A 13,051-nucleotide genomic window follows, 5' to 3' on the forward strand; every position below is an offset into this window, starting at 1 on the left:
TCAACTGTTCAGGTTATTGCTGAACTAACCAACTGATAAGAAACAAAGATAAATGTCAACTGTTCAGGTTATTGCCGAACTAGTCAATTGACAAGAAACAAAGATAGATGTCAACTGTTCAGGTTATTGCCGAACTAGTCAACTGACAAAAAGACAAAGATAAATGTCAACTGTTCAGGTTATTGCTGAACTAGTCAATTGACAAAAAACAAAGATGAATGTCAACTGTTCAGGTTATTGCCGAACTAGCCAACTGATGACATGAAACAGAGGCAAATGATGCACAAGCTGTTCATTAAAGAAATTGCCACTTGGCGGAGAGAGGGTGACACCTTTGGATCAGACCCATTGGGGATGACACTCGGGGAAATAGAAGGTTACAAATTATTCATGATTGATTGAAATGAAAAGATAAATGAAGCAAGACTCATGATGGTTAATGCAGCCATGTACGCATGATATTGTCTTTATTGTATATGCATGAATGTGTATATGTATGAATGCCTGAATGACGACACGACTTGTATGACTGTATGGAGGATTGACTTGTATGATTGTGTGAATGATAGATTTGATGGAACAAGATTGGACAGGTAAGATGGAAAGTGACCCGACGTCGCATCACAAACACTTGGCAATCTTTAATGGGGATGATGCCACCAGGGTGTATCAAAATAGTGACGGGGTAAAGCCCGGCGTATGCAGCAACTGATGGGGAATAAACATTTCTTGGGAGAACGTGCCAATCCCAAAATACATGGTAGAAGAGCTGGTGCTTCTGTGGTCATGCTTATTATTATTATTATTATTTTTTTTATTTTTTATTTTTTTTTTTTTTTAGAAAACAAAAGCAATTGACCACGTGCAACCTGCAAGGTTTACCCATTCTCATGGTAGCTGTTGACACACCCTTCATCTATTCACGAGTTCAAAGAAAAAGTGTTTTGTTGTTTGTGCTTCTCAAAAAAGACATGAAAGAAAATTTATGATTTTGAGAAATATTTTGTTTCAAATGCTACCATAAAAAAGGAAAGGTTTTATAAGCTGAATAAATGAGAATTCCAAATGAAAGGCAACAGGCTCAAATTTATTTGAAAGAGTGATGACCTGCCAATGGCATGGCTCCACTGATCTTACAAAGTTTTGGAAAATGGTAAATATAAGTTGAAGGTTCATTGAACACAATAACCGTTGTTCCCTCTGACAACCTTGAATTCCACTGTTTGGATGCTTCAGATTCAGGGTCTCCCTGACATTCCATTGTGCCCCAAATGAACAAAGATCATCTCGATGCAGTTACTTTGTCTTTTGATCTTTAACTTTTGCATAGATCGCCCTTTCGGGTTTTCGACCTATCAGGCTAATTATTTTTTGTTTGATGTCTCTAATTTTTGCCTGGGCCGCCCTTTCGGGTTTTCGACCCACCGAGACGCTCATTTTTGCCTAAGCCGCCCTTTCGGGTTTTCGACTTATCGAGCTGTTCTTTTATTTTTAGACAAAGTATTTCTTGACTGCATCCGCATTCACGGGACGAGGGAGCTCATCCCCATCCATAGTCGTAAGAGTCAGTGCACCACCAGAGAAAGCTCTCTTGACGACATATGGGCCTTCGTAATTAGGCGTCCACTTGCCCCTAGAATCGGGTTGGAAAGATAAAACCTTCTTGAGCACAAGATCTCCTTCTTGAAACACACGAGGACGAACCTTCTTGTTGAAAGCTTGCTTCATCCTCTGTTGATAAAGTTGTCCGTGGCACAAGGCTTTCATGCGTTTTTCTTCAATTAGATTCAACTGATCATATCTGCTTTGGCACCATTCAGCTTCTGATAACTGGGCCTCCATTAGAACTCTCATCGATGGAATCTCAACCTCCACAGGGAGTACTGCTTCCATACCATACACCAAAGAGAAGGGGGTTGCCCCTGTTGAAGTACGCACTGAAGTACGATACCCATGCAAAGCATACGGTAGCATCTCATGCCAGTCTTTGTATGTGACCACCATCTTCTGCACTATCTTCTTGATATTCTTGTTTGCAGCTTCAACTGCGCCATTCATCTGAGGTCTGTAAGGAGAGGAATTGTGATGCTCAATCTTGAACTCTTCACACAAATCTTTCATCATCTTGTTATTCAAGTTCGTTCCATTATCTGTAATGATTCTGTTGGGCACACCATAACGGCAGATGATCTGATTCTTGATAAAGCGGACCACAACTTGCTTAGTCACATTTGCATAAGATGCTGCTTCAACCCACTTGGTGAAGTAATCAATAGCCACTAGAATGAAACGATGCCCGTTTGAAGCCTTCGGTTCGATTCTACCAATCATATCGATGCCCCACATAGAGAAGGGCCACGGAGAAGAAAGAACATTAAGTGTAGTTGGTGGTACATGAATTCTGTCAGCATAAATCTGGCATTTGTGGCATTTCCTTGCGTGTTTGCAACAATCTGTCTCCATCGACATCCAGTAGTAACCTGCTCTCAGCAACTTCCTTGCCATTGCATGTCCATTGGAGTGAGTACCAAAGGAGCCTTCATGTATCTCATGCATCAAAAATTCTGCTTCTTGCTTATCTACACACCTGAGTAGTACCATGTCAAAGTTTCTTTTGTACAAAACATCCCCATTTAGGAAGAAATTACCAGACAATCTTCTCAAAGTTCTCCTGTCTTTGTTGGATACTTCGGGTGGATATTCCTGGCTTTGAAGGAAACACTTGATATCATGGAACCAGGGCTTATCATCAACAACCTCTTCGACTGCAAACACGTGGGCGGGCCTCTCGAGGCGCTGAATTCTGATTGTTGGCAAATTGTTCCGGTGACTCACTTCGTACATGGAGGATAAAGTTGCTAACGCATCTGCCATCTGGTTCTCATCACGAGGGATGTGGTGAAGCTCCACTTTGTTGAAGAAGGTTAGCAAATGCTTCGCATAATCTTTGTATGGAATCAAGCCGGGGTGGCGAGTTTCCCATTCTCCTTTGATTTGGTTGATTACGAGAGCTGAATCCCCGTAAATGTCAAGGTTCTTGATTCTCAAGTCGATGGCTTTTTCAATGCCCAGGATACATGCTTCATATTCTGCCATATTGTTGGTGCAATCAAACTGTAACCTTGCAGCGAAAGGGAGATGATTACCTTCCGGAGTGATAATAACTGCCCCAATTCCATTGCCAAAGACATTCACGGCTCCATCAAAGATCAAACCCCATCTAGACTCGGGATCTGGACCTTCTCCCAGCGATGGTTCATCACAATCCTTCATCTTCAAGTGCATAATCTCTTCATCAGGAAAGTCAAACTTGATGGGTTGATAGTCCTCAATTGGTTGGTGAGCCAAATGATCAGCAAGAACACTCCCCTTAATTGCCTTCTGGGTGCGGTATTCGATATCATACTCGGATAACAACATCTGCCAACGAGCAATTCTTCCTGTCAGAGCGGGTTTCTCAAAGATATACTTGATCGGGTCCATCTTGGATATTAGCCAGGTGGTGTGGTTAATCATGTAGTGACGAAGACGCTTGGCAGCCCAGGCTAGTGCACAACAAGTTTTCTCAAGTAGGGAGTACCTGGACTCACAATCTGTAAACTTCTTGCTCAAGTAGTAGATGGCGTGCTCTTTCCTTCCGGTCTCATCTTGTTGTCCGAGCACACAGCCCATAGAATCTTCTAACACAGTCAAGTACATAATCAGAGGCCTTCCTTCAACTGGAGGTATAAGAATTGGAGGTTCTAGCAGATAATTCTTGATATTATCAAAAGCCTTTTGACAATCTTCGGTCCAAACAACCCCTTGATCTTTTCGAAGCAACTTGAATATAGGTCCGCACGTGGCTGTCATGTGCGAGATGAAACGAGAAATGTAATTTAGACGCCCAAGAAAACCTCTCACTTGTTTCTCTGTTTGTGGAACCGGCATTTCTCTAATGGCCTTGACCTTGTCAGGATCTACTTCAATACCTTTCTGACTGACAATGAAACCCAAGAGTTTTCCAGATCTAACACCAAAGGTACATTTGTTGGGATTCAGTCGAAGTTGGTACTTTCTCAGCCGTTGAAACATCTTCAGCAAGTACTCGACATGTTCTTCTTCAGTGCCTGACTTGACAATCATATCATCCACGTACACTTCTATCTCTTTGTGCATCATGTCATGAAAGAGAGTGGTCATGCCTCTTTGGTAAGTGGCACCTGCATTTATCAACCCAAAGGGCATTACCCTGTAACAAAAGGTGCCCCAAGGCGTGATGAAAGATGTCTTTTCTCTGTCTTCAACTGCCATCTTGATCTGATTGTACCCAGAGAAACCGTCCATGAAGGAGAAGACCTTGGACTTTGCAGCGCTGTCAACCAATACATCGATGTGAGGTAGAGGAAAATCATCTTTCGGACTAGCCTTGTTCAAATCCCGGTAGTCAACGCACATCCTGACCTTGCCGTCCCTCTTTGGAACAGGCACTATGTTGGCTAACCATTGAGGATACTCTGATGTGATAAGAAAACCTGCATCGATCTGCTTCTGTACTTCCTCCTTGATCTTGAGAGCCATGTCAGGGCGAGTTCTTCTCAGTTTCTGTTTGACCGGTGGGCATTCGGGCTTCAAAGGCAAACGGTGCTCCACAATACGGGGATCCAAGCCGGGCATATCCTGGTACGACCATGCGAACACATCGGCATATTCTTTAAGTAATTCAATCACCCTTCGTCTGACAGTTGCCTCAAGCGATGCCCCAATCTTGACTTCCTTCTTATCTTCCTTGGTTCCCAAGTTAATCACCTCTACTACCTCCTCATGAGGCTGAATGGTTTTCTTTTCATATTCCAATAACCGAGCAAGTTCCTCCGGGATTTCATCATCCTCCTCCTCTTCAGCCTCGTAGACAGGAGATTCGAAGTTGGGAGAGAGTGCAGGGTTATTATGTTCAAAGGGCTCATAAATGCCTAGTCTGCATATGATTGATGATTGACTTTAGAAAATGAGTGAACAATGCAGACTTTTTATAATTAATTGAAATCAGAAAACAAAAATAAAATATTTTGGGTTTTTTGTGTTACCATTTTCCAGAAAGAGCAATAAGCATAGATATCGGGATAAACCACATTTTCCATTAATAAGAGTAGTGCTTGAAACAAAACAGCCCTACATAATTGCGCTTTCGTCCTGGGCAAGACGAAAGGATCCTTTTTTGAAAAACAAACAAACAGAAAAACAAAGACACATTACTTTGATGCATGAACCACTGAAGGGATGTCAACCGCGTCCCAATTGCGAACAAGTTTTCCAGGTGTGACAAATGCAAGCACTATCTCTTCAGGAGCATCTTCCAAGACAGCATTGGCTTCTGGCGAGTTGTTGATGAACCCGGCGCTACAAAAGGTGCTAGTAATGGAGCTTGATCCAACACTGTTCGTTGCGGATCCTGCAGAAGAAGCAAATCCCAGTCCTTCGCGGTTTTTACTCTCTAACAACTGCACAACTTTTCCCCATCCTACACCTGTTCCTTCCTGCACCACTTTCTGTGCGCTCTTCCAAGTAGCAAAAGATACTTCATTTTTCTCCGGCTTTTTACCCTCTAAAGTCAGGCCTTGGAAAGAGGTTCCTTCTGTTTCATCAGCACCAATAAAGGAAAAAGCTGACAAATGACTAACCAACAAGGCTTCCTCTCCACTCACAGTGATCAATTTCCCATTTCTGACAAACTTCAGCTTTTGATGCAAGGTGGATGTCACGGCCCCAGCTTCATGGATCCATGGCCTACCCAAAAGGCAACTGTATGCGGCTTGGATATCCATCACCTGGAATGTAATTTGGAAAACAAACGGCCCAATTGTAACGGGCAAATCAACCTCCCCGATAACAGACTTTCTTGATCCATCAAACGCTTTGACAACCACCCCGCTTCTTCTCATGGGAGGCCCCCGGTAGGAAAGTTGGTCTAATGTGGATTTGGCCATTACATTCAATGAGGAACCAGTGTCCACAAGTACATTCGACAGAGCATCAGACTTGCAGTTCACCGATATATGTAACGCCAGATTGTGGTTCCTCCCCTCCTCAGGAAGCTCTTCATCACTAAAACTTAAATTATTGCAGGCAGTAATGTTTCCTACTATACTGTCCAATTGATTAACAGTCACGTCCCTCTCCACAAAAGCCTGGTCTAACACTTTCATTAGAGCTTCACGGTGTGCTTCTGAGTTCAAAAGCAGAGACAAAATGGATATCTTAGAGGGAGTTTGCAGCAGCTGGTCTACTACTTTATACTCACTCTTCTGGATCAGTTTCAGAATCTCGTCATGATCAGAATTCTTGCTAGTCCCATTGGATTGGCCTACTTCCTTCCTTGTACCGGGGCCATTCACTGTCGCCTGTTTAACTGCCGGATCATTCACTTTCTTTGCAAACAATGTGGGGATAACACGTCCATTCCTTAGAACTTTACCGTCACTAGCAATGTTGTCCACAGAAATCGCAGGAGTTGGAGAGGGCAAAGGCACCTCCTGCCCACCTTCCAACATCGTGGCACTATACTTGTAAGGGACCGCTTTTAGAGAAGCATACGGCATAGGTCCTGGCAAACTAATCACTAGTGGAGTAGTAGTTGATTCCCCACTGTTATAGCTTATTTCCAACCGCTGAAACTCGGGGGTAATGACGCACACTTCTCTGTCCTTCCTCGTGATGGTTAGTTCTCTGCTGTCTATCAGCCCTTGTATGTCCTCTTGTACCTTCGGGCATCCTTTTACATTCACTGGACATATTTCACACGCTGCATGATCATGGTCAAACAGAGCTGCCTCGCACATCTTGATATGTATTGGGACCAGGGGAGTTCGAATGTGCTGGACGTTCAGGATGACACCGTCTTCATCACAATCTTGTATCATGTTAACAGCAGGCCCATGGTTCGGCAGAGGGTTCGCCTGAACATTGGGATTCTGATCTTTAAAGGATAGCAAGTTGGCCCGGACTAGTTTTTGCACTTCATTTTTCAGGACATAGCAGTTTTCAACGTCATGACCTGGGGCCCCTTGGTGGAAAGCACAGGTTAAATCATGACGAAACCAGGGAGGTAAAACATCTGGTGTACGAGGGGGTGTTCTGACCTGGACAAGGTTTTTGGCGAGCAGGGCGGGGAGTAAGTCAGCATATCTCATCGGGATTGGATCAAAGGTTGTTTTTTGGCGGTTTTGTGAGTGATATGGTTGTTGGGGGGTCTGCGGGCGATTTTGTTGTTTTTGAGGGTATTGTGGCTGATGGTATTGCTGTGGAGGATATTGTTGTGGAGGGTATTGTTGTGGAGGGTATTGGTGTGGAGGGTATTGTTGTGGAGGGTATTGGTGTGGAGGGTATTGGTGTGGAGGGTATTGTTGTGGAGGGTATTGTTGGGGGTAATGTGGCCTTTGTTGGTGATATGATGGGTTTGGGATAGTGGATGCGACATTCGCGACCTGACGATATGGGGTGAAATTCTGCTGAGGCTTACCATGAGCTACCATTCCCACCTCTTGATCTTTCTTCTTCGCAAAGTGGCCTCCAAACTTCTTGGCATTACTTGCGGCAGGGGCACTTTCCCCAGTCAAACGTCCCTCTCGGACACCTTCCTCTAATCGCACACCCATGTTGACCATTTCAGTGAAGTCTGTTGGTGCACTTGCAACCATTTTCTCGTAATAAAACTGGCTCAGGGTCTTCAGAAATATTTTGGTCATTTCCCTTTCTTCCAACGGCGGGACAATCTGGGCAGCCACTTCCCTCCAACGCTGGGCATACTCCTTGAACGTTTCCTTCTCTTTTTGTGTCATCGCACGGAGCTGATCACGATCTGGGGCCATGTCCAAATTGTACTTATACTGCCGGATGAACGCTTCACCCAGGTCATTGAAAGTACGAATGCTCGCACTGTCCAAATTCATATACCACTTCAGAGCGGCCCCAGTTAGGCTGTCCTGAAAGAAATGAATAAGCAGCTTATGATTGTCAGTATACATGGACATTTTTCGCGCGTACATCACCAAGTGACTGCGGGGACAAGAGTTCCCTTTATACTTCTCGAAGTCTGGCACCTTGAACTTGTGAGGGATAGTAACATTTGGGACCAAGCACAATTCACAGGCGTCCTTCCCGAACAGATCTCTTCCTCGGAGGGCTTCGACTTCCCTTTGCATACCATCAAATCTTTCTTGGAGTTCTTCCATCTTGTCGAAGGCTACAACATTTTCAGCTTGGAAAATTGGTTCAACCTCCTGTTGAATAGTGTGAATCAGTGGAGCTGAATAAGTCATTGCAGCTTGAGGGAAAGAGGTACTGGGTTGCGGAACCGGTGCTGATTGCTGAGCAAAAGGAGGTGGAGCTTCAGATACAGCGGGCTGGGAGCTTCCACAGACTGGAGGTGGCATTCCCCATGTACAACCTGGAGGCAAAAAGAGGGGTGGAGAAGTCACCGTAGATAGCGGGGTTGTGCTCACCAAAGGCTGCTCTACAGCAGCGGCGGCAGCTTGAGAGTTCTGGGCTGACAGGAGTGCACTCATCATGGTCGTCAACCTATCCATTCCCTCTCGTAAAGTGGCAACCTCCTCCCTGAGACTCTGATTTTCTTGTTCAACTATATCCATCCTCTTCCGATTGGCCCTGGTGTTGTAAATGCGAGTTGGTTTGTGGAGAATTCGTCGGGCCACTTTCCTTGGGCGGCGGTTGATTGACTCCCCCCTTTTTGAAGTAGTGAACACAGTGTGAGACTCGATTTAGAAACCATGAATGCAACATGATGCATGCTTATGCTTATGCAAAAAGAAAGGGAACAAATTATTATCGAAGAACTTGTTAGAGAAATTGTAAACATCATAAACTGAAACACTTCACTTAAGCATTGGAATATTACAAAGAAATTTTTTTTTTTTTTTTTTTTTTTTTTTTTTTTTTTTTTTTTTACAAGTCAAGAGATTTCGGGAGCTAAAATCTAAACATAAGGTCCTAAGAACTTCAGACTCAAACTCCCGGAGTAGATGGATCCTCGGAATCTGAATGTGCACGGGAGAACAAATCCATAAACCTCCTCTTCCTTCTAGCATCTCGGTGGAGCAAAGCGTCTTTCCGACGAAGCAAGTCGTCCTTCTCAACCATCCTCTGGTTCTGGATAAAAAGCTCACGGCTCTGTTGGGCTATCTTCCCCTTCAAAGTCTCATTCTCTTGCTCGAGCTCCTGGCATCTCCTCTTCCAAGTTTCTTTTTCTTGCCTTTCTTTGGTTAATTGTTCATGAAACTCTTCCTTAGTATCAAAGGGGATAGGCAAGGATGATGGTGGGATGGTGGACGATAGGTATCTAGGTAAGCGGTAGGGTAGGCCAAAGCTCTTGGTCCTATCAATAACCCACTGGGTGTAAGATTCATGTACATAGTCTGATTTCTTTCCCAACTGACTTCTGTTGAGTCTGCGGATAGCGCTCCAAGCTTGTGCGAATCTTTCCCTTTTGTTCGAATGATCTCCATGGTTAAGATAGAATTCATTAGTCAAGGCAAGGTTGTTTGGTTTTGTCTTTATCGGGTACCCAAATTGTCGTCGAGCGAGAAGCGGGTTGTAGCTAATTCCGCCACGCATACCCAAAAGAGGTACGTTGGGATATTCACCACAACTCACAATAATCTCTCCAACATCACTAGCTGCTTGGTACCAAACAATGTCAGATGGGTCAAGAGTCATGATTCGGCGAGGCCAAGAAAGCTTATCATCATTGGTCTTGAAGGCACGGGATTGAGGTAAGTGGAAGGTAAACCACTGATAGAGTAAAGGTGCACAACAAGAAATGGTTCCACGGCCAGCCTGGGTACGGTCATGGATAGAATGGTAGGTATCGGCGAGTAGAGTGGGTACGGGGTTCTTTGTAAGAAAGATCTTAATGGCATTGATATCGATGAAGTTGTCAATATTTGGGAAGAGTAAAAGGCCATATATAAGGAGGGCTAGGATAGAATGGAAGGCAAGTATACTAGCTGCTTCAGCAAATATGGAGGCTTGTTGGTAGAGGAAGTGGGTGGGAAGACCTTGGAGGCCTCCTTTAGAGGTAAGGTTTGCTTGGATGATAGAGGTTTTAAGATGGAGGGCGGCTGCGATGTCGGAGGGTTTAGGGGTAGGCTCAAAACCATGGAAAGGTATCTTGTCTGGTACGGGTAAACCAACTAGGTAGGAGTACTCTTCAAGTGTGGGGACAAGCTGGTAATCGGGAAATGTGAAGCAATGGTAGAGCGGGTCATAGAACTGAACCAGGGTCTCTAGGCATCCTTCCTCAACATCTACTCTAAGAATTCTGAGCAACTTCCCATGATGAGCTTGAAAATCAACTGGATCACTTACTAAAGATGCTAGCTCCCTTAATCTCAACAGGTCTGTTTTTTTGAAAAGGTACTTCCTAGTGCTTCTCAGTGGGATGTCCATATCTACAAAGTTTACAAAAAGCTTGTCTAAGTCCTTCGATAATTTGGATGAAAAAAAAGAGTTTATGCATGGATGCATGTATGCATGATTATGCCACAGTATGGAGAAAACATGGTGAAGTTAAGTCCAAAATGTTGGAGTTAAGGGTAAACACGCCATTTGGTAAGGACTATGGTTTCATATGTACCTGTATCACGGGTTCTACCAAGTTCCCAAAGTCATTGACCACTTCCGGATATTGTCGGATTACGGGACTACTCCCGGTCCAACAACGTCCATAGGAAAGCCTCGTTTGAGTGTAGTATCGCGTATCAACCAATTCAAGACTACTCTTGATTAGCCACCGCACTACGTCCTAAAAGGCTAAGATGGGTTAAAGGTAACTAAAGGTCCTCAACTTCATAGGTCGCTTGGAAATATTAATGCTGAACATGACTACTCATGCCAACATAGTAATATTCCCAAGATCCCTCCATTGAGCGGGGTTATCACATGTGCCACATCCGAAACTCACTCTCGGAAAGACACTATGATTATACCACCATCCTATCTTATGTTTCCCTCAAGTCCGGGTGTAGGACTTATCTCACCACTCACGTAAAAGATAAACACTTAGGCACGTATTTACAGTTTCAAATAATAATAAAGCATAAAGATGAAGAAAAACAAGATAGGTTTAACCCACTTAGGAGTGTGATCCCCAGTGGAGTCGCCATTTTTCAGTCGCGGTGATTTTGGATATCAAGCTATTGATTAGCATTGACTCGCAATTTAAGATCACCACCGATCTTTTATTTTTCCGAAGAAAAGGGAGAAAGCTCGAAAAAACCCTATTTTTGAGAGATCAAAGGTCCGGGGGTTGGTTACGCAAAGGGAAGGTACTAGCACCCTAAACGTCTATAGTACTCTATAGGAACCTCTTGCTTATTTTATCTTTATGCTAAATTAATTATTTGTTTTGAAATAAATGCTCAAGTGTGAAAAGATTAAAGAGATAGGTTCGAGGGAAAGGAAAAGAAATGTTTTTGTTATTTTTATTGGAAAGACAAAGTCTTTTGCCTACATACCCGAATGGGATCAAAATCATGTAGTTCGGGGTAGAAAGTCAAGTGATTGGTTTTGATTGATTTTAAAGTTCGAAAAAAAGAAGAGTTTAGGCAAGATAAGAGGCCGAAAAGGCATAGAAGAAATAAAAGAAGTGAGTTCGATTGATTTTAAATTGAAAAAAAAGCTAGATTGATTAAAGGTTGATTAAAGATTTGATTAAGAAAGAAAGGATAAAGATTGACCCTTTTTTTGAAATTTCGATTATGGAAAGTTTTTTTTGGTTTTTTTGTTTGACTCTCTTTTTTTTTTTTTTTTTTTTTTTTTTTTTAGTTATACGGAGATAAGTCTAAACGCGCCGGATCCCTTAAAATGACGTTGGATCAAGTGAGGGCCCTTTTCCTCGGATACTGTTCAAATCACGTGATCGTCCTCGGCGGAAAACATAAAATAAACGTGAGTGTCGGTGCAGATTCTCATTTTTATTTTTATTTACATTGGACCTAGATACATTCTAATTGACAATAATAAATAAAAATTTCAAATGCATTAAAATAAATATGCTAGAAGAAATAATAAAATGCGTGAAATACAAAACAATAAATACATATGGTGCATAAAATAAATAAAGAAAATAAAATGCAAGACATAAAAATAAATATAATGCTGGAAATAAATAAAGAAAATAAAAATGCAAGACATAAAATAATCATGATGCTAAAAATAAAATAAAAAATGCAAGACATAAAGATAAATATAATGCTGGAAATAAAATAAAAGAAAATAAAAATGCAAGACATAAAATAAACATGATGCTAAAAATAAAATAAAAAATGCAAGACATAAAGATAAATATAATGCTGGAAATAAAATAAAAGAAAATAAAAATGCAAGACATAAAATAAACATGATGCTAAAAATAAAATGAAAAATGCAAGACATAAAGATAAATATAATGCTGGAAATAAAATAAAAGAAAATAAAAATGCAAAACATAAAATAAACATGATGCTAAAAGTAAATAAAAAAAATGCAAGACATAAAGTAAATATGATGCATAAAATAAAAATAAACAAAATAAAAATGCAAGACAAAAATAAACATGATACTGGAAAATAAAATGCAAGACGTAAAATAGATATGGTGCTGGAAAATAAATAAAGAAAATAAAAAAATGCAAGGGCATAAAGTAAATATGATACATAAAAAAGTAATAAAAAAGAATAGAGAAGAAAAGGGGGTGCAGAAAGTAAAATACTAGAAGGAGCAGAAAAAAGGAAATGGGCTCAAAATAAAAAGTGGGCTTAACAGATCAAATCTGAATCGTCAGATTGATCGAAGCGTCCAGATTTGATCATGGGGAGACACAGTCTTAGCCATTAGATCTTAATCAAACGTCACAAGAGAAGAAGAACAAAGTAAAAACCAAGAGGTGAGACGCATCTGATCAAAACAGGGGATAACATTGGCCGTTAGATCTAGGATCTAACGGTTCAACCCTGATGGTCCATGGGGACACAGAGATCCGCGTGCACCATAGTATTGGTCATGGCAGCAGTATAAA

The 13,051-nt window shown here is 42.0% G+C and overlaps 1 protein-coding gene and 1 pseudogene across 1 annotated transcript; both read right to left on the reverse strand.

Moving 5' to 3' along the window:
- Positions 1-1,362: 1,362 nt before the first annotated feature.
- On the reverse strand, positions 1,363-8,370 carry LOC114420340 (annotated as a pseudogene).
- Positions 8,371-9,000: 630 nt separating this feature from the next.
- LOC114420341 lies at positions 9,001-10,443 on the reverse strand. Its single transcript, XM_028386259.1, has one exon. The coding sequence runs from the start codon at positions 10,441-10,443 to the stop codon at positions 9,001-9,003; it is 1,443 nt and encodes a 480-aa protein (XP_028242060.1).
- Positions 10,444-13,051: the final 2,608 nt, after the last annotated feature.

The sequence above is a fragment of the Glycine soja genome, chromosome 7 (genome assembly GCF_004193775.1).
Source record: "Glycine soja cultivar W05 chromosome 7, ASM419377v2, whole genome shotgun sequence".
NCBI classification, from domain to species: Eukaryota; Viridiplantae; Streptophyta; class Magnoliopsida; order Fabales; family Fabaceae; genus Glycine; species Glycine soja.

What these genes read in the sequence shown, in the direction of transcription:
- LOC114420341 (XM_028386259.1), bottom strand. Translation starts at nt 10,443, where the DNA reads ATGGACATCCCACTGAGAAGCACTAGGAAGTACCTTTTCAAAAAAACA.